The 23546-nt window shown below is 42.3% G+C and overlaps 1 protein-coding gene across 1 annotated transcript in view; it reads left to right on the top strand.

Moving 5' to 3' along the window:
* The window catches only part of LOC126238277 (putative carbonic anhydrase 3), a 532151-nt gene that overhangs the window by 337077 nt on the left and 171528 nt on the right, over positions 1 to 23546 (top strand). Inside the window, exon 2 of the mRNA XM_049947780.1 lies at positions 8579 to 8608. Within this exon, the coding sequence (XP_049803737.1) occupies positions 8579 to 8608 (30 nt within the window). The remainder of the gene's footprint in view (positions 1 to 8578; positions 8609 to 23546) is intronic.

Raw genomic sequence — 23546 nt, 5'->3', positions numbered from 1 at the left:
AAAATATAATCAATGCTCTTACACTAAACATACAAATCATAATAAACACACAAATGATATCAGTTAATTGTCACATTAACTATTACAGTACACAATAACAGTTAACCTATAATATTTATGGGTGTCAGTGCAAGCCACTACCAACAAATAAAATAATATTTAGGAGATAGGTGGGTAGGATTAGGAAAGGAAAACACACAAAACACATCCACTCATCTTTCATCCTCATTAAGTGCTACTGTGTAATTGAATAGTGTTAACTGTGTAAATGTAACTCTGTCCAAGATTTGATGTTCATCATGTGTACCAAGTAGTAGTGGCAGCAATGTATAACAGTCAATAATAGTTAGTCAACGTCATAGTCATCATGTCAAGACCAATGTTTGCCAAGCCAGATCAAATTGTACTGTTGCTGAACAACTGTCAGTGAGCCAAGATATGCAAATACTTCCTCTCTTCAAAAAAAAATGTATACTGCTTATTGATTTAACAAAGTGTGTGTGTAGGCAATCTTCTTTCTACTTGAGTGTTCTAGTCTGCCATCTTCATCCTCCTTGTTCCATATGGACCAACAAAAAATTATGCTCCTCATTTACTTTACCTCTTATCCACCAAAACTCCAATAATCATCAACTTAATCTCAATACTTCACTAATACCTTTTCAATACGTCGATCATCAATATCATTTACCTTACCTCTTGTCCACGAAAACTCCAATAATCATCTACTTCACATACTCTCAATACCTCAATAATACGTCGATACATATAAACCTCAGCACCAATATCATTTCACTTCCATAACAACTCTTTCCTCTAGTCAGTCTCCTCGAACAAGTACAGACAAAATCCTAGTGCAACTTCAATTCAGCATCCCATACAATCCGAAGACACAGTGTCCACACACAACCTCTGTGTAATCCATCTGACCCAAATTTTCTACTCATTATAAATTATAAGATACATTTTGGTTCCTTGTCCATCATTAAATAAAAGAAATGCATACATGACCTCTAACAGACTTTAGTTCGAATAACTCTCAGTAATTAAGTACGATTACGGAGTGTGAATGATCATAATATTTCACAGTGTGTACACCACTTCAAGAATCAAAGCAGAAGCAAACATGTGGAGTATTTTTTGTGTCAAGTGTCACTTCCTATTTCAATTGCTCACGAAAAATGCAGTGTAATACTGTCAATGGTCTAAACCTAGTTTTGGTATGTCATGTCGTTAGCTTCCTTCCTATTAGCATAAATTTATACAGCTTCCATAAAACCTCAGCTCATGTGACTTCTATGACTTTCTTGTACTAATGTCGTTCGTCGAATTATAGCAGTTCATTTTCTTATCTTAAAAATATAAGGCACTGAGCGTAAGCAAAACATGCAATAGCGAGTAAATATACCAGTAGAGAACAGAATGTCAACAAGTGGATGCAGCACAATTCTTACAACGAGGCTCTGCCAAGCGAACAATCTATAATTAATACCATAGTGTAACCTAAACTCTATATTTGTACACAGTATATCAGCATTTCTATATACTAAATTGAAGAGTAGTTATGACAACAAACAGAAATGTGTAAATATGCAATCCATACGCACAGCAGCAAACATGCCTTACACAATAAACAGGTCATTAGCATCGCATCGACATAAGCAAATAAATGTTCATATGTAATCTTAATAAGTAAACATGAAGGCGCAAGCAGATAAATCACAAAGTGTAACTTACATATCTAACCACATCAGCACAATTAATCAGGTGACAATTATAATTTGAATAAATAAGCACAGCAGGCACATAATAGAAAAATATGACATCAGTGAAAAAGCATAGCAGCCAAGCGATGCATAATATACACAAATAATAACACTGTTCATTAATCAATAATTGTCAAAATCAGCAAATGTACACAAGCACGTCGCTTCACAAGTAAATTGATAGAACATGAAATTTAGCACAAAGTATGAATCACGTAATCGCGAGCAGCAAATTACGTCTAAAGTACGTACCTAAGTGGAATTATGTTACCTGAAAAATAAACTCAATTAATAGTTACCCTTTTTAGTTTATTACCTTTTTTTTTCGAAATTACATTCTTCCTGAAATTTTCTCCAAAGCAAGTCGTCTTAACGTCGGACACGCACAGAATTTACCTGAAGGTCTTAAATATTTTATACAACCGTATCCTGAAAAATACTGAACGTTAATAACATAATTCATCAAATCACTATAGCTTTATACAGAATTTATTCGGAGAAATTAGACTGTGTATTTGTTTACGTCTGTCAGTGCATTCGCACTGAGCGCTCGATCAGCTGTAGGCGCGTGACGTAGGAAGCGATTGTTTGCGGTTAACGACTGCCTTGTGCGGCGCGCCGACTTGACTGTTGCTTTGAGTATGTGCCGCCGCCAAAACACAGCGCGGGATCCTTGTACTCTCTTCGTGTTTACATGTAGCTGTTGGTTTCTCAAAAGTATGTCATTCCACAAAAATTTTTACGTTCGATATATGATGTATTCCCTTAGAGCGCCGAGATTTAAGAGTTTCTACTTCAACAGTGTTATCATGAATAATTTTGCGAACTCTATATGGACCGTTATAAAGCAGAAAAAATTTGCGACACAATCCTTTTCCTTTATGAGACAAACGGTGGGACTTAATTAATACCTTCTGACCAACTGACAAAGTTTTTAAACGACCAGGACGTTTAGCTGATTTCTCTCTTCTTGCAGCCGCAGACGCAATATTTCGTAGGGCCAGGTTCACAACTTCAGAATGCCGTAGTTTTCGTGAAGGTGGAAAAGGAACGATTTCAGAAATGCGATTTGTCGGTGCTTTATTTTTTAATATCAGTGTAGGCGGTAAAGAAGTTGAATCATTAGGGAGTTCATTCAGAATATTTTGAAAAATATGAAGATACTGATCCCAAGTTCTGTGATTCTGATGACAATAAAGACGGCACAATTTATTGATTTCCTTCATCCATCTCTCTGAAGCATTAGATTGAGGGTGAAAAAGTGAAATGAAGATTGGTTTAATTTTACGACGCCGTAGAGTACGAAGCCAAATTTTAGAGCGAAACTGTGATCCATTATCTGATATAACCTTGTCAACATGACCAACTTCTTTAAGAAAATGTTTGATGAAAGCGTTAGATACTGAACGAGCTGTTGCTTTGCGTAACGGTGTAAAACACACATATTTTGATGTCAATTCCACTGCTACGAAAATGTACGCAAAACCATTAGTAGAACGAACCACTGGACCGAACAAATCGACTGCAGCCATGTCCTTTAATTTCGCTGGAGTGATAGGAAACAACGGTGCTCTGTGAGAAACAGTTGGCGGCTTAGCCATTTGACATAATTTGCATTTGGCAAGAACGGATCGAATACGTTTTTCCATATTACTGAAGTAGCAATTTTCTCGTAATTTATAAAAGCATTTTCTGGGACCAAAGTGTGCATAACTGAAATGTATAAACGAGGTGTGGCCAAATCATCCAATCTAACAAAGCGTCTAAGAAAATTACAGACACCAAGGAAACTACGAACATCAAGTTTTGTGGTAGGAACAGCATAATTACGAATAGCGTCTAGCTTCTCTGGATCAGGAAGAATACCTTCTGTAGAAATAATGTGACCGAGAAATTTCACCTGAGAACGACCAAATTCATATTTTTCCAAGTTCACTGTAATGCCAACTCTTGCAAAATTACGTAATAATGAATCCAAAATTTTGTTGTGCTCACTCCAAGAACGTTTAGCAATAAGAATGTCGTCAACATAAGAAGTAATATTGTCACGAAGATAAACAGTAAAAATTTTGTTTAAACTACGAATGAATGCTGCAGAAAATATAGTAAGTCCAAACGGTAATTTCCAAAGTCACTTTTGGGTAAAATCGTCATATCCGGTTAATCTTTACCTACTGTCTAGATAGATGGATAGTAGAAGAGTTGTTTTTATAGATGCAAAGAATAGTGAGAGTAGGCAGCGGTGCAGAAAACTAAAAGGGAAATAACACCACTACAGCTCGGGGCCCTGTGATCGCTACGGCACATATTCACTTAGTGTAGTGAATCCCCTGAGGACTTTAATAGCTGCACATAATTTCCAGTTTGTGACACTGTGGCAAATCTGGCGGAAGTGCGCACGTAAATCGATCCAACCATGAACATGGACGTATGTCATTCCTAGAATTGCAAAAGATCTTAAATTTCCGAACAGTCAAGAAGTGTTTACAGTCAAAGCTTCCGCCTCGCGGCGACAAAGACCTACCGCGTCTGTCCCAGTCCGAATGTCGATTATTGTCAAGTTCACGCGCCTGGCGCCCTCTTGTTACATCACGTAAATGAAACAAATTACTTTCTTCAAAGCCCTCTGCTATCTGTAATACTAAAATTCGTCTGCTGTCTTTTCCTACGATTTCGCTTTCAATATATTTGTCTTGCTTTTGTAATGCCTCTACTTCCCTTTTAACGCGTTCATTAAACTTTCCCTGATTTTCAACATGTTTATTTATGTTCTGGTACTCTTCGGTTTCTAAAAATGGTAATGGAGCTGTATCATCCGAATCTCTGTCCCCGTGTAAACTAAGATTTGTCAATTTATCTGAAATTTCCTCAACTCTTTCCGATAAGTCACCTATTTTTTCTCTCTGTTTACCTACGTCTTCCGTAAGTGTCGCGACTCGGGTTTCAGTGTTGACACATTTGGTAGTTAACTGTTCATATTGTTGTGTTAGGTTATTTAATCTGTCATTTGGTACCGATTCCTCGATTCTCTCAAATAATTCTTCCTTATCGTGTGCACGTTGTAAATTTAACTCTGAAAATTTTTGTACTATCACGCGATCTCTTTCTTCCTGTTCTCTATCCTGTTCCCTTTGTCTAATCTCTACTGCAACTAATCTACTATTGTGAGCATTCAAAATCGGTTGTACTTCTTCTCTGATTTCTTTCTTTAATTCATCTTTCATATTTTTGAAACATGTCCCTATTCGTGAATCTAACCGTGTTTCCATTGTTCCCATCTCAGTTTTAATTGTTCCTATTTCTGTTTTAAATTCAGATCGAAACTGCTCCATTGTTCCCATACCAGTTGTAATTATTCCTATTTGTGATCCCTGTGAGTCTAACCGTGTTGCTAAAGTTCCTATCTCTGTTTTAATTGTTCCTATCTCTGTTTTAAATTCAGATCGTAACTGTGATCCCACATTTAATATAGCACTCATCAACTGCTCCATATCTTCTGTCGCTAATCTCGTATTCTGTGAATTTTCTGATTGAGAAAAATTTTGAAATGGTTCCGGACTATTTTCCCGACTTATTAAATTATTTTCAACTTCATTATTCATGATACTGTTTTCCTCTGTTGGCGAGTTCGCCATGTCAACAATTTCGTCATTCTGACTATCCATCATTTTTGCCTTCTTCATCGATCGCGTAATCATTTACACAACATACAAAACTCGTCACTTTATGAAAATTACACACAATAAGACTTTATCACCAACAATATCATTCACATGAAATGATTCCCTCAAACACGATTAACGAACAATTGAAGAATGACAATTACCAAATCTACACATGCAATATAGACTACAATTACTAACTACAAATTACTACAACAATCCTACTGTCTACTATTTCTACAATCAGAAGAATTCCAAGGGACGATCCGAAGCAGTGGTCGCCACGTGCATGGGGGCTTAATTATAAAAGATGAAAATAATTTTAATTTTTTTTTGCTTTAGCAGCTGTCTGTCCGATTACGCAATGTCTCGTTAACGGTTGGCCCTGACTGTTATTATTACGCTATCTGACTGCTTAGAACAACAACAAGGAATGAAATGGAAATTTTCATTAACACAATTAATTAATTAAGTCCCCAGCAACTATAAAACCAACGCAACAACAAGCACAAGAGTAACTGTTCTGTGTGTGGGAGTGTGACTCAACGTACGCATCTGGCACGGTTCTTCTTCAACAACACAAGAATTTTTAAATAACATTTATACTGAATTAATTAAAGGAAATAAAAATACCATAATTACTCAAGAGAACCACAATTACACTCTAATCCAAGAACACAAGCCAGATGCTTTGTTGACTGAACCTGTAATGACGCATTATTTAAAACATGGAAATAATGAAAAATAAATCAAGTTTCGTTACCTTCATATATTGATGACAAGCACTCAAATTATTACAATATATCTCCACACCGACTCGCTATTACAACATCTCAACAAGAATTTTTCAGTATCACATCTCAGCAAGCACTCCCTACTAGCACATCTCAACACGAACTGACTACTACGAGTCCTGGACAAGCACTGACTACTACGACATCTCAATAATCACTCTGCCAGTGGAGGCGGGCGAACAATGCTCTCTAGCGATCTCTGGCGCTGTGGCTCAGTGTAGCCACCTTTCAACGTGCCCGTCGACCTGGGACCGGACCGCAGCGACGCACGGATGCACGCCAAGACCGTAGGATCCTACGCAGTGCCGTAGGGGACCGCACCGCCACTTCCCAGCAAATTAGGGACACTGTTGCTCCTGGGGTATCGGCGAGGACCATTCGCAACCGTCTCCATGAAGCTGGGCTACGGTCCCGCACACCGTTAGGCCGTCTTCCGCTCACGCCCCAACATCGTGCAGCCCGCCTCCAGTGGTGTCGCGACAGGCGTGAATGGAGGGACGAATGGAGACGTGTCGTCTTCAGCGATGAGAGTCGCTTCTGCCTTGGTGCCAATGATGGTCGTATGCGTGTTTGGCGCCGTGCAGGTGAGCGCCACAATCAGGACTGCATACGACCGAGGCACACAGGGCCAACACCCGGCATCATGGTGTGGGGAGCGATCTCCTACACTGGCCGTACACCACTGGTGATCGTCGAGGGGACACTGAATAGTGCACGGTACATCCAAACCGTCATCGAACCCATCGTTCTACCATTCCTAGACCGGCAAGGGAACTTGCTGTTCCAACAGGACAATGCACGTCCGCATGTATCCCGTGCCACCCAACGTGCTCTAGAAGGTGTAAGTCAACTACCCTGGCCAGCAAGATCTCCGGATCTGTCGCCCATTGAGCATGTTTGGGACTGGATGAAGCGTCGTCTCACGCGGTCTGCACGTCCAGCACGAACGCTGGTCCAACTGAGGCGCCAGGTGGAAATGGCATGGCAAGCCGTTCCACAGGACTACATCCAGCATCTCTACGATCGTCTCCATGGGAGAATAGCAGCCTGCATTGCTGCGAAAGGTGGATATACACTGTACTAGTGCCGACATTGTGCATGCTCTGTTGCCTGTGTCTATGTGCCTGTGGTTCTGTCAGTGTGATCATGTGATGTATCTGACCCCAGGAATGTGTCAATAAAGTTTCCCCTTCCTGGGACAATGAATTCACGGTGTTCTTATTTCAATTTCCAGGAGTGTACATCCTGAAGACTGTGGTGAACTTCCTGAAGATGCTAGAATATCAATTTATAGTACAGTTCAAAAAATAACATAAGGTCGTGGCACAGTGAAGAACTGTCGTCTTACTCGCTACACAAACTTAAGTTTCTATACACTCCCAATAAACTGATTTAAATTCATAAAATAGACATAATAATAAATTTAAACACACTTGGTAACTTAGATCGCTCTGTTAAACTCTAACTTCGTCGAATACTGGGTAGAGTGTCTAGTACCATTTTCGTTCACCATATGTAGCAAAGAAGTGAACTGCCTGCAGTGAAAACATGTAGAACTCTCCACACAAATGCTTTGCAATTAAATCCTATTGTTTCCTGTCCGTTAACTACACAAAGCGAAGAGACATTTGGAGATTAAACTGCCATATGAATACCAGGAAAACAACTCAGTTTGGGTGGGTCTGTGTGCTCAGCTTCATTGCAACACGAGAAGAAACGGTACATAGAAAAAAAAAAAAAAAAAAAAAAAAAAAAAAAAAAAAAGGCTCAAATGGCTCTGAGCACTATGGGACTTAACATCTATGGTCATCAGTCCCCTAGAACTTGGAACTACTTAAACCTAACTAACCTAAGGACAGCACACAACACCCAGTCATCACGAGGCAGAGAAAATCCCTTACCCCGCCGGGAATCGAACCCGGGTGCGGGAAGCGAGAACACTACCGCATGGCCACGAGCTGCGGAACGGTGCATGGCAAGGTGGTGCTTTGACAAATATACAAACATGAAAAATATGTGCTAGAACATTGGTAGGTAGCAAAGTTATAACTCAACTGATGTTTTTCAAATATTTCAAGTTGTGTCCATAGTTTGTTTGGACATTCGTTTTAATTTATCGAACTTGCAGCTTTTATAAACAATGTTCCTTTGTGTATATATAAATCTACCAATTACTGTCAATTATCTGCGCAAGATACCTGCTTAATCAGTTGCGCCTCATTATTAGTGTAAACTATATAGAAAATAAAAGAGAGGATATTTTGATGTCACATCATTTATGTATTTAAATATATTGCCTCGTACGCACTATATTCATATTTTACTGCCTCTGATAAGATTATTTTTCTTGTTGCAGGTGCTAACTGGGGATACAAAGGCTTAGATGGTAAGTAAAACACTGTTATTTTCTTTCGTTTACTATGAAACTGGATAATTTAGTGTCATTGTCTAGAAGCATAAAGTATCAGTTACAATCAGTCACGTCAACGACCTCAGATACCTAAGACGTCTGCGACGTAAAACTTAAGAATAGTAAACGAGAACAAGAGTCTGGGATGGATGGAGATAGACAACACCCTCTTATTATAAGTGAATAACACTATAAAAATTCATAGACAGTGGTCAACAGGCTTGCACTAAACGTTCAAGCTACACGTTCAAGCTACACTTGGGAGATCCCATTACGATGATCTCGTACAGTTTTAAAAATATGAGAAATCTTAAATAATTGAATAATAGTTGTGACTGGCTGAAACAAAAGTTCCAGTTACTTTGAGCATATTTGTTTAGCACATCGGTAAAACTTATACAACAGATGTCGCCCTCATTGCCTGCATCCCTATCTGACGCCACATCCACCAGGTACCAGTGAGTATGTTCACTGCACAGTATACCTGTCAAATATACCTCTGACCATATACTGAAGTATATTATTATATATTAACGTAGGCTATGACGTCTACTGTCACAATACCCCCAAAATTTGCATATGAATAAAATGAGCAGCAAAATTTTTAAACAAGTGGCTGCTGCTCATAATGCAAGTAGTGATGAAACAACGGATAAAATAAAATTATGGGTCGTGTTCAGACAGAAAACAAAATGACATTATGATACTAAAATAGTAATAATGCTAATAACATGCTAAAAACACTGAACTAAAAACCTACAAAGCAAAAAATAACAGTAGGTTTCCATGTTACTACTTACATAGTGTTCATGAAACGTATCTGTCCACTTGGTTAGTGGTAACTCCATGTACGTAATCTCTGTGGCATTCTTTGGGTTTACAGTTCAAAAAAATCAAACATTTAATAACTCTTATAAATAAAAATGGTATCTAACCGTAGTTTTAACTAAAAACATAGATGAATTCGTGAGAATCCCAAAAAAATTATATTTTCTATATATCTGCATTCATGGATCTATAATAAAAACAGAAATTCCGTCTCAAACAAATTATTTTTTTCAAAAAAACTTCTGGTTTAAGCAGATTTAGCGAAAGACTCTTCAGAGGAGCACATATTCCAATCATAACAAAAATTCACAATTCACTTTAGATTTTTCGTGGAACCACTCTCACTGAGCTCACTTAACATGTTCTTGAGTTCTTGACTGTTCTGTCACACCATACTGTATTCTGTTTCCGTGCTGCACAGCACCAGAGCTGAACCTCCTCTGATTCCTTCAGTGCTCTCGTCCTGCGGTAAGGCATGGCTGTCTGTACGGTGCGGCTGCCTCGAGTCGAACGACCTGCAGCTGCCCCAGTATGCGCAGCGCCTGACGGCGCTGCTGATAAGAGACAGCCAATCAGAGCCCGACCGGATGGGCGTTGCCGCACCGGATGTTATTTTTCTCAGCGGATCGCGCTCTGTTAGAACTAGAGCGCGATCCCTCGTGCCCTGGCGGTAGCCAGGCGAAGCTCGTTCAAGGTCACCCGCCTTTCGTAGCTGCAGTGGCTAGGTGAAGACAGCCACGCAGTTTTCTGCAAACACAAATGATTCCAAATTAGCATCGAGTCTGCTGCTCACTCACTCATCACATTCCATTTTAGTCACTTCAGCATAACGTCAAAAACAAATTACTATGTTCAGTTGAACCATTGTAATATAAAATATAGAAAATTGTACAGATATTATAAAAATTAAATTCATAAAACTGAATGCTCAGTTGAGTGCCTTAGTCCAGAAATTGATCTCAACAATGATGAAAATGCTGACGTATCTAATTTATCCAGTTTATATCCTGACCCCAATAAAGGTATATGCTGTAACATAAATGAGCACTTCCTAACAAACACAATATAATCATTAATATAGCCATGTCTACCTGGGTGACTAAATATGATCTCCCATATCTCATCTGTCATCACAAAGAAACCATATTTTTCTTTCAGTTCCTATTAAACGGCACCTTTTACATAACTTCATAATAAACGAATAATAACTACCTTTAAAATTATGAAAACGAAAAAGGTGCCCCCCCCCCCCCAAAAAAAAATGTAAACTTTCGCAAATGCTGCAAATCAGTATCACTTCATAAAACTAAAATTCAGACAAACATACAAGAAGAATTAAAAACTGGCAGTCATAATTTGTATACTCTCAGGCACTTCATTACACATTCATTTCTTATATATCTTCAAAACTGTGGACCTTCTCTGGAGCCTTTCTAACAATTCAGATAGTTGCTCCCTCAGTGCTTCATTTATCCCCTCAATCACTTTAATTCTGTCATTAATTGCACAAACTGCCTTTTGGTTATAATAAATGCCAGTTCCACAGCCCATAGTCGTCAGCAGACTAATGGCACCGTTGGACTGAAGCCACAATTTCTGTTCCTAGTAAAACCCTGTTAAATAGAGCTGTAAAACGGTTGCCTGCTGCAGTTCATTATGGCAATTACTTTTGTCATCTGTTCCATATCTAACATAAAATTCGACCTCGGATCTGGGATTACCAGATGTGGTTGACTAAAGCTAACATCATCTATTCCGATATCAGAGTACCTACCTTCTTACTGGTTTGCTTAGCTTACTTGTTGTCGCGTGCATCTTCACCCAAGTAATTGGCTTCCCAACCAACAGACTGTGTGCTCTTATGCGATCTAAAAACACCCTGTATCCAGTAAAACCTCTACTTCAAAATCACCTAGTTTTATGTTAATCACTGGTTGTATTGTAGTACTAATTCTCTCCTCAAGTTTCTCTTCCTCTAACAGATTCATCTTAATTTCTTCAAAATTATCTTTGTTAGCAACTGACTACCTCAGAGCTACATTACTTTCCACCACAAAAGGCTCTATTTCCAAATCATCCCCAAAAATTCTGTTATAAGTGATTATGCCAGAAATATTCCGTCTTATGTTGCCTTGCAAACTTAATTTATTGGCGTTTCAATAATTTACACATGTATTCTGGCAAAGGCAAGTAAACGCTTCCCAGTCCACATGACCGTCGATATTTCTATGTTTATTAAACCACCTGTTCCCAACTATAGTCTCTGTTCTTGCTGCAATTTATTAATTACTACATCTAAGTCACCATATCCTTAAAACTTTCATCTCCAGGCTTATGTGCTGTGTATTCTCTCCCATTTTCTATTAAAACACTTATACTTCAGCTTAACCTCGCTTGGTTTCACTGTATCATCTTCATTTTTCCCAACTGTTACATATGATTTTATGGCTAGAAAGACTTCAGCCTCATTGACACTTTCTACATTATCAAGAAGACGGTTACATCGTTGTCTGAATCACTACCAACTTGATTAACATTCACTTCATTGTTAACATAGGTAAAATCATCAACAACATCAACACAAATATCAGAAAAATTATCGTAAGTAATATTTTTTACTTCTGAAACCATGGAATTCCGACCTCCTCAAAATTGCACATCATTCATTTCCTCATTTACTTTCTCACATTCACTCACATTATCTATCTGCTGCAAACATTTATCCTCATCACTTCCTTTCAATGGTGCAACTTCCAGACTGATATACACACTACTTTCTGTCCACTTAAATACACTAACAGTATTATATACCATGAGCTTATTACCTCCCGCCTGTTTTGCTTTTTCCTTTGATTAATATAAAAATCTTGCTAAAATTACTCTTTTCCCAAACGTCTATCCATAAGTAACATCGCCACAGGTCCTGGCTGATTTTTACCTGCTGCTGACCTTGTGTGGCCCATGTTCCAATCTTGGCCTTATTCACCCCAATGTGGACCTCCAGTGGGATACCTGTATTTGATTCTCTGTTTCTATCTCCTTGCTGCCTTTGTTCATTGAACCTACCGTTTCCTCCCTCTCTCTTTGAATCTGGTTCTTCTGATTCCTCAAATCTCTCTTCAATCCTTCCTGTGCCATGGCCTATGCTGCTTGTTGTAGTTTTCTTTATTCCTCCTGCATCCTGCATTGTCACACACATTTCCCTTTGCCAGTTCTGCCTGCCATTGCCGGCCGGAGTGGCCGTGCGGTTCTAGGCGCTACAGTCTGGAACCGAGCGACCGCTACGGTCGCAGGTTCGAATCCTGCCTCGGGCATGGATGTATGTGATGCCCTTAGGTTAGTTAGGTTTAATTAGTTCTAAGTTCTAGGCGACTGATGACATCAGAAGTTAAGTCGCATAGTGCTCAGAGCCATTTGAACCATTTTTTGCCTGCCATTCTTAAAACATATAGCACTATCCATCCTTTCTATGTATTCTAGGAAGTTATATGTGTCTTCATTTGGTGGATTTATTAAATCTCATTGAATATTATCAGGTACCCTTCTCTTTTATGTAGAAATAGTTATTAATGTACCGTAACTTTTCAGTTTTTCTATACAGGACTCTCTCATGCTTTGTCTAACTTGTCTGCTTGGTGAACTATTGAAAAACTGTTTTTAGATCCTACATTGCTTTGCTTCTACCAAGTACCTGTGCAGAAATATCACTCTTCAGAATCCTCTTAGCTTATAAAATTGCCACTATTCCGATTCCCCATGATGAAGCTTCGCCGTCTAACAAATGTTTCACAAATCTAATTTTATCTTCATCACTGTCCGATTTAGTAACCTATCTTTACAACCATGTAGAAAACTATAGGATAGTATTTACCAACAATATTGAAATTTTTCATTCCTGGATTGCTAATAAAAGTTATCATAGGAACACAGTTTACTACTCTTCCTTGCGCCAGATTTAACAACTTCATCTCCATACGGTTTATTTTTTGCGCTACATTAGCCTCCACCGTCGCTACCGTTTATTTATTCAACTCCACCTGCTTCAAGGGTTTCTAATTGACTCAGATCTACATTGGTTAAAACTTAATCAGTACTATTTTTGAGATTACATTCTAGCTTTTCGTCCAGTTTGGAAATTCGGGTCCCAACTTGCGATCTATGCTACCGATATTGTCCATAAATTCCCCATTAAATCTTACACTTTCGTTTGAATCTTTCTATTTCCGATTTCAGCTTGTTTTCAAAGTAATTTACTCGACCATTCCACATACTTTTTATTACCCGGACACTATTCTTAAATGTCATTCACTGCTCTTTAACACTATGCATACTCTCGACCACCGGGGGATTCACTAGTAATAGCTTCCAATATTAAAGTTATAGTATCAACTTTCATTCACAGCTACAAGGTCGATGTATACTAATTTCATTATCTGAAGATCCGTCATCACTGGTGACTGTGCTCTCACAAAACTGTCTGAATTATTCGTTTTCGTACCTTTTCTGTACACAAAGTGTCTAAAAGGAACACAACGCTAACAGGGCAGTTCACTTTTCGCCATTTGTACTTAAAATTCCATGCTGAACTGGTTATCGGCGCCCGCTGTGCCATCAGAGGATAACTGTGCTGGATGGGTATGGCTTATGGCGCAAGCATAATGTGGTCCCTGTTATGTGCACCATCTGTGTGTCGCCACGCTGGAGACTGACTTGATATGTGGTGCCCTCTTTATATATAGCCGTGTACCGTGTCCAACGGCCGACAAAGCGTAGCACTGGCCTGCCAAAGTAAACAAAACTAAAAAAGCTAGGCAATACAAAGCAGTAAGTCGATGAAGTCAGAGACGCTCAAGGAAAAATTTATTAGGAGCAATACGAGTTCACCCCGGAACCGGCCTAACCCTGATGCATATGATGATGATGTCGACTAGTGAAGTCCATTTGCTTCTCTTGATGAGAAAGACTATTACACTAAATCAGTTGTGACGGAATTCCGAAACTTTCTAAGCTCTTTAGTGACACAGATACTTGAACATTCTCGTACATTCCGACGGTGTAAACGCATGAACAAATGTTAGTGTGACAGTATTCCATACGAGATGATTCCGTAATAATGTTACAAACTTTCATGGATGATGGATATGGGTAAATGGGTCAATTTGAGGTAAAGGACCCTAGTGCGGAAACGACCGAGTAGAAAGGTATAAGCTAAAACCTGATTAAATTCCGCCTTAGCTTCGTGCAGCATTCAGATTAAGGGACCACAACGTTGGAAACCTGGTCATGACGTACAGACTTCTCACTGAATACGCCCAGTACCCTCAGATAATATCCGCCGTTGATGGACTAGTAACGGCTCACATAACGTGATCTCAGAGAGACCGAAAATTTTATATTTACCTGCACAGGTTTCACAAGCTGCTGCATTTACAACCGTGGTTCACAATGGCGTCCCCCAGAGCACGAAGTCCTGTCATACCCATTCTAATATCCCCGGTGTCGTATGAAGAGTGTCGCAGGCAGCGAGAATACTTGCAGGAAATCCTATTCAGTCTCGACAGACGACTCGTACATAAGATTTTTCACATGGTCCTTCAAGAAGAAATTAAGTGGGGTGAGATCAAGTGAACGTGTTGACCTCGAAACAAGGTCTCCTCTGCCTATCAATTTTCAGGTAATGTCTGGATGCAGCTGTTAAAGAACGTCGGTCTAGAGTCAGGTGATACTGCATCGTGTTGGGACCAGGTCCATTGACGAATGATAGGTAGAATATGTTCCAGGAATCTGGGTAGTATGTCCCTGATAAACACTGTGTACACTGGTGTATTTAAGCAGAAAGGAAGAAGAAACGGCTTTAGTATGTAATCATTAACTATAAAGGAACAGCCCTAGTACGAAATCGTTGACTATACAGTCCCACACGTTGACTGATAATCTGTGTTGGTGGCTCTTCACAACTGCAGTGTGGAGATTCCCATCAGCCCAAACATGACTATTGCGACTATTTATCATTTCGTCTCTGGTGAAACAGGCTTCATCCGTGAAAAAAGAATACGCAGAAAAATGAGGAACAACTGTAAAGCGCTGCGTGGACCGTTGGCAGAACACGGCACAAGGTCCAAAATCGGCAGAAGTAAAAACATGCACTTTCTGTGACTGGTAGGGGTACAGCTTCATTTACCGCAGTATTCGCCAAATAGCACTGTGAAACATCCATTTCAAGTGCAACTGATCCTCATTCACTCGAGCAAGTACTGTACCTTCTGCGTCGGTAGTCCGTGTAGTTCGTCGTCCTCGGTTCGGTCGTTGTACTGTGGTACCGGCTGTCGTATTTCACTTAATCGTTGGAACAGTTTTGGAAACATTGTGAACGGATGTCTTCTATATGGATGATGGGTCCTATACAACATTTCGACTTCTCTGCTGCCTTCATTTTCTTGGCCAAACACGAAAATCGTGTCTGCGTGTTTCTTCTCCGGTACAATCCATTTGTTTAGGGGTGATCGAAGTTAGTGCTTCAGCTTGTAAAAACAGACTGCAATCAACTACAATACAGACATTGTACACCAGGATTGCTCATGTCAGTACACATTAAGCAAAAATGGTTCAAATGGCTCTGAGCACTATGGGACTTAACATCTGTGGTCATCAGTCCCCTAGAACTTAGAACTACTTAAACCTAACCAACCTAAGGACATCACACACATCCATGCCCGAGGCAGGATTCGAACCTGCGACCGTAGCAGTCGCGCGGTTCCGGACTGCGCGCCCAGAACCGCTAGACCACCGCGGCCGGCACACATTAAGCCATCTACATTAGTTTAGCGAAGTTATTATCTCGACCTCTGCACCTAACTGCCTGTCGGGATTGTCTACCCTATAATCCTAGCAATAACAGTACTGGTACAGTGCGGTGACAGAAGTAATGGGATACCCCCTAATATCGTATCGGATGTCCTTTCGCAAGGTTTAGTGCAACAACTCGACGTGCCATGAACTCAAAACGTCATTGGAAGCCTTCTGCAGAGAGATGAGCCAAGCTAGTTCTACAGTGATCCATAATTGCTAAAGTGTTGCCGGTGCAGGATTTTGTGCACGAACTAACCTGTCGATTATGTCTCACAAATTTTCGATGTGATTCATGTCCGACGATCTGGATGGCCAAATCATTTGTTCGAATTGTCCAGAATGTTCTTCAAACCAATCGCGAACAATTGTGGCCCGGTGACTTGGCGCATTGTCATCCATAAAACTTCCATCGTCGTTTGGGAACTTGAAGTCCATGAATGGCTACAGATGCTCTCCAAGTAGCCGAACATAACCATTTCCAGTAAATGATCGCTTCAGATGGACCAGCTAACCTAATCCGTACCATATAAACGTAGCCCACACCATTATGGAGCCACCGCCAGCTTGCACAGTGCCTTGTTGACAACTTCGGTCCATGTTTTGTGCTGTGCCACACTCGCACCCAACCATCAGCTCTTACCAACTGAAATCGAGTCTCATCTGAGCAAGAAACGGTTTTCCAGTCGCCTAGGATCCAACCGATATGGTGACGAGCCCAGGAGAGGCGCTGCAGTTGATGTGCTCGTAGCGAAGCCACTCATGGTGGTCGTCTACTGCCATACCCATTAACGCCAAATTCACCGCACTGTCGTAACGGATACTTTCGTCATACACTCCTGGAAATTGAAATAAGAACACCGTGAATTCATTGTCCCAGGAAGGGGAAACTTTATTGACACATTCCTGGGGTCAGATACATCACATGATCACACTGACAGAACCACAGGCACATAGACACAGGCAACAGAGCATGCACAATGTCGGCACTAGTACCTTTCGCAGCAATGCAGGCTGCTATTCTCCCATGGAGACGATCGTAGAGATGCTGGATGTAGTCCTGTGGAACGGCTTGCCATGCCATTTCCACCTGGCGCCTCAGTTGGACCAGCGTTCGTGCTGGACGTGCAGACCGCGTGAGACGACGCTTCATCCAGTCCCAAACATGCTCAATGGGGGACAGATCCGGAGATCTTGCTGGCCAGGGTAGTTGACTTACACCTTCTAGAGCACGTTGGGTGGCACGGGATACATGCGGACGTGCATTGTCCTGTTGGAACAGCAAGTTCCCTTGCCGGTCTAGGAATGGTAGAACGATGGGTTCGATGACGGTTTGGATGTACCGTGCACTATTCAGTGTCCCCTCGACGATCACCAGTGGTGTACGGCCAGTGTAGGAGATCGCTCTCCACACCATGATGCCGGGTGTTGGCCCTGTGTGCCTCTGTCGTATGCAGTCCTGATTGTGGCGCTCACCTGCACGGCGCCAAACACGCATACGACCATCATTGGCACCAAGGCAGAAGCGACTCTCATCGCTGAAGACGACACGTCTCCATTCGTCCCTCCATTCACGCCTGTCGCGACACCACTGGAGGCGGGCTGCACGATGTTGGGGCGTGAGCGGAAGACGGCCTAACGGTGTGCGGGACCGTAGCCCAGCTTCATGGAGACGGTTGCGAATGGTCCTCGCCGATACCCCAGGAGCAACAGTGTCCCTAATTTGCTGGGAAGTGGCGGTGCGGTCCCCTACGGCACTGCGTAGGATCCTACGGTCTTGGCGTGCATCCGTGCGTCGCTGCGGTCCGGTCCCAGGTCGACGGGCACGTGCACCTTCCGCCGACCACTGGCGACAACATCGATGTACTGTGGAGACCTCACGCCCCACGTGTTGAGCAATTCGGCGGTACGTCCACCCGGCCTCCCGCATGCCCACTATACGCCCTCGCTCAAAGTCCGTCAACTGCACATACGGTTCACGTCCACGCTGTCGCGGCATGCTACCAGTGTTAAAGACTGCGATGGAGCTCCGTATGCCACGGCAAACTGGCTGACACTGACGGCGGCGGTGCACAAATGCTGCGCAGCTAGCGCCATTCGACGGCCAACACCGCGGTTCCTGGTGTGTCCGCTGTGCCGTGCGTGTGATCATTGCTTGTACAGCCCTCTCGCAGTGTCCGGAGCAAGTATGGTGGGTCTGACACACCGGTGTCAATGTGTCCTTTTTTCCATTTCCAGGAGTGTACGTCCCACATTGATTTCTGTGGTTGTTTCAACCAGTGCTGCTTGTCTGTTAACGCTGACAACACTACACAAACGCCGCTGCACCCGGTCCTTAAGCAAAGGCCGTCGGCCACTGTTTGTCCTTGGTGAAAGGTAATGCCATTCTCGGCACACTCTTGTTACTGTGAATCTCGGAATATTGAATTTCCTATTTCCGAAATGGAATGTCCCATGCGTATAGCTCCAACTACTATTCCACGTTCAAAGTCTGTTGATTACTGATACTGACATGATTATTAGAATGGATACACCTAAATAATTGCTTACAACAACTAATCTTGCTTCACGACAAACTGTTTCCACATTTATCGCCATTGTCAAGTACGTCTAGACTGGTGCGAGTTAGTGGATTGTCTTGTAACTGTCACTGTTTTAATAAGATAGCCAATGACGTAAATACAGGGTGTGTTACGAAAGACGCCCGGGAGGGGTCCGCGGATCGCGCGCCGCGTTTGCCGGCTGTTGGCGCTGCGTCTGCCGGTTGTCGCTATGTGTAGTTCTCGTACACCAATACTTCGCGCGGCACCCCTACATTGTGCGTCTGAGTGTACCGGTGTTTTCTTTTGAGCTTTTTTGTCAACTTTAATCGCTTCAAATATTTTTGCTAGACGTCATTATTGCAACTGCTTTCCCTGCCCGCATGTCGCTGTGCCCGGACCTCAGGCAGAACTGCGTGCGCGTGTCTTCTACAATGAGCGACCGAGTGTTCGGGTGTTTTATTTTGAGTTTCCTATCGTTTTTCCATTCCGAATAGTATACACTAAGGATAACGAGTGTTTCTTTTGTTGAACTATGCAAAAACCGAATCGTGTGTGGAATGTCGGCTTGGATTTGTACAAAAATTTCCCGATGTGCGTGTTCCCAATGATTCGACGGTACGCAGATTAGTGAAGAAATTTCAAGAGTAAATAATAATTAATCGAAACCCTCAGCTGCCGACAGGTGTTGTTGATATACCTCAATGGGTACAGCTGAAAATGTGTGCCCCGATCGCGCTTATCGTCTGTGTCCTCGGTGGCTCAGATGGATAGAGCGTCTGCCAAGTAAGCAGGAGATTCCGGGTTCATGTCCTGGTCGGAGCACCAGGACATCAACAACACCTGTCGGCAGCCGAGGGTTTCGATTAATTATCATTTATTCTAGAAAAGCTGCACGGTCATCAATGGTATCTTTTCTTTCGGGAACAGTTCTATCTTCATATAAATTTCAAGAGACTGGATCTGTGTTACACAAACGAAGGCCTAGAGAACCTAGTTTTTTAGCCAAAAATAAATTAAAGATAGGGGAAGCCTTGCAAAGGAGGCAGAGAAATTCTCTGCGCCGTTTGGCACTTCAGGGTGGTGTGTCAAGAGCATCTGCTCATAGACGTGTGCACAAACTGAAATTGAAACCATACGAAATAACAGTAGCGCATCGGCTAAGGAACTCAGATACTGTTGCTCGACGTCGTTATTGCAACTGGCTGTTACAATCCGTGCATGATGGGGAAGTTGATCCTATTTCTGATGACGCATTGCTGCATTTGTCAGGGTACGTAAATTCTCGCAACAGTCGTGGTTGGAGCTCCGAAAATGCTCATGAATTACAAAAACCTCTACATGACGTGAAAGGAAGCAATTAGTGCAATACGAATTATTGGACCAATCTTTTTCCAGGAAACAACACGTTCTGATAGGTATGTGAGCAATATACAGCATCCTTTTTTTTTAAGAACTAACACCTAAAGAAATGATGTACGATTATTTCATGCTAGACAACACATCGCCAATGCTTCTATGACAGCAATACGAAATTTTTTTTTTATGACGGGATAGTTGACTGGCCTCCTCGTTCTCCAGATCTAAATCCGTGTGATTTTTATGTTTGGGGAACTTTAAGACACAAGATGTATGCAACTAACCCCCAAACACTCGAAGAGTTGGAAGACAGGGTTCGGCTAGTTATTTCCCAGATTTCGGCAGCCGAAATTCGTGAAGTATTCGCTAAATTGTTCAGGAGATGTCAGGCTGCTCATAGCACAGAGGAACACCATTATGAGCACCTATCGTAAAGAAAGATAAGCTTAGTTAATCAGATGGCAGCGTTGTTTATGCTTAACTCAGGGGAAGCGCGCGCAAGTTATTGTCCGAGAGACGGGCGACGGCGGCCGGCGGATGCGGTGGCAGAGGTCGGTGGCCGTGCCGCGCGACCCGTGGACTCCTGGCCGTATTTGGTGAGACACCCTGTGTATTGAAAATAAATGTTAATTGCAGTGTGTCAGTAGTTTGACAGTTCCACTCTTACGATGTCGTCACACCGTAATTAACATTTATTTTCAATATATTTACGTCATTTACCATCTTATTGAAACAGTGACAGTTATACGATGGTGAGTCAAATTAAAACCTTAAATTTGTAATATCAAATCGAAATTTCGCGCCGTTTTCCTGTAAGATGGTAAACGTGCTACAAACAGCGTGCAGAATGGCCTGTAGGTGGCAGCATAGTGCAGATACACACATACCATCGCAGTATCAGCATAAAGACGGCCGCCCCACTTGCAAGTTGCACCAGGAAACAACACCGTTCTGTTATTCGGTTTTTGCTTAGTGAAGATGTGAAACCAATTGAAATTCATCGACGAATGAAGGTTCAGTACGGTGATGCATGTTTGTCACAGCAGCAAGTCTACGAATGGAGTAGGAAGTTGGCCAATGGTGTGACTTCAGTGGAAGACGCTCCTCGTCCAGGTCAAGCACAACGAATTGAGACTCCACAGAACATTGCAGCAGTTGAAGCCATAGTGAAGGAAAACCGCCGGGTGACACTGAATGACATTGCAGCATGTTTACATATTATTCATAGGTCAGCACACCACATTGTGCATGATGTGCTCCAGTTTCACAAAGTGTCTGCAAGATGGGTGCCACGGCAGCTGACTCCTGAAATGAGAGAACGACGTGTTGATTCTTGTGAAGAACTTCTTCGGCGCTTTGAACGAGAAGGTGATGGCTTCCTTGCAAGAATCGTTACTGGGGACGAAACCTGGGTTCACTTCCACCAACGAAGAGAGCGAGCAAGGAATGGCGCCATTCCTCATCACGAAAACCAAATAAGTTTCGAACAGAACCATCAGCAGGTAAGGTTATGCTGACTCTCTTTTGGGACGAAAAAGGCGTAATTTTGGAGCATTCCATGCCTAGAGGGACCACTGCCACCAGTGCATCATACACAGATCTCATAAAAAATCATCTGCGGCCTGCAATCAAATCAAAGCGACATGGATTGCTGTCAGCAGGTGTCCTTTTGCAACATGACAATGCAAGGCCCCACACTGCCCGTACAACAGTTGCAACAATCGCAGACCTGCATTTTGAGTGTCTTCCTCATCCACCATACTCACCAAACCTTGCCCCAAGTGATTTCCATATGTCTGGACCACTCAAAGACGCAATAGGAGGAAAGAAGTTCCGTTCTGATGAAGAGGTACGCCACAAGGTGCAAGAGTGGTTGCGCGGACTACCAAAAGAATTTTTTTTCTAAAGGAATTTATGCGCTTTGTAAGCACTGGAGGACTAGCATTGAGCGTGGGAGAGATTATGTTGAAAAGTGATAGAGCTTTGTACCACTTCTGCACAATAAATAATATTTAAAAAAATATTTAAGGTTTTCATTTAGTCGGCGATAAATGCCGAAACAGTCTGTCTTGAATAACAGCTATTTTGGTGCATCTGTCCTAATAATCATGTCGTTATAAGATATACGCTGACGAGCCAAAGAAACTGGTACACCTGCCTAGTACCGCGTAGGGCCCCCGCGAGCACGCAGAAGTTTCGAAACAGGACGTGGCATAGACTCGACTAATGTCTGAAGTAATGCTGGAGGGAACCGACACCGTGACTCTTGCAGGGCTGTCCATTAATCCGTAAGAACACGGCGGGGTGGCGATCTCTTCTGAACAGCGCGTTCCTAGGCATCCCATATGTGCTCATTAATGTTCATGTCTGGGGAGTTTGGTGGCCAGCGGAAGTGTTTAAATTCAGTCCCTGGCGCCACTCTGTAGCAATTCTGGACGTATGGGGTGTCACATTGTCCTGCTGGAATTGCCCAAGTCCGGCGGAATGCACAATGAACATGAATGGATGCAGGTGATCAGACAGGATGCTTACGTACGTTCCACCTGTCAAAGTCGTGTCAGGTTCTCCAGATCACTCCAGCTGCGTACGCCCCACACCGTTATAGAGCCTCCACCAGCTTGAAAGGTCCCATGCTGACATGCAGGATCCATGGGTCCTTGAGGTTGTCTCCATACCCGTCCACGTCCATCCGCTCGATATAATTTGAAACGAGACTCGTCGGACCAGGCAATATGTTTCCAGGCTCAACAGTCCAATGTCGGTGTTGACGGGCGCACGCGAGTCGTAAAGCTTTGTGTCGTGCAGTCATCAGGGGTACATGAGTGGGCTTTCGGCTCCGAAAGCCCATATCGATGATGTTTCGTTGAATGGTTCGCACGCTGACACTTGTTGATGGCCCAGCACTGAAATCTGCAGCAGTTTGCGAAAGGATTGCACTTCTGTCACGTTGAACGATTCTGTTCAGTCGTCGTTGGCCCCGTTCTTGCAGGATCTTTATCCGGCCGCAGCGATGTCGGGGATTTGATGGTTTACCGGATTCCTGATATTCACAGTACACTCGTGAAATGGTCGTATGGGAAAATCCCCACTTCATCGCTACCTTGGAGATGCTGTCTCCCATCGCTCGCGCGGCGACCATAACACTACTTTCAAAATTACTTAAATCTTGATAACCTACCATTGTAGCAGCAGTAACCTATCTAATAACTGTGCCAGGCACTTGTTGTCTTACACAGGCGTTGCGGATCGCAGCGCCGTATTATGCCTGTTTACACATCTCTGTATTTGAATACGCATGGCCGGCCGGGATAGCCGAACGGTTCTAGGGCCTTCAGTCCAGA

This window comes from Schistocerca nitens, chromosome 1 (assembly GCF_023898315.1).
Source record: "Schistocerca nitens isolate TAMUIC-IGC-003100 chromosome 1, iqSchNite1.1, whole genome shotgun sequence".
NCBI lineage: Eukaryota > Metazoa > Arthropoda > Insecta > Orthoptera > Acrididae > Schistocerca > Schistocerca nitens.
This window is presented reverse-complemented; position numbering and strand designations above follow the sequence as displayed.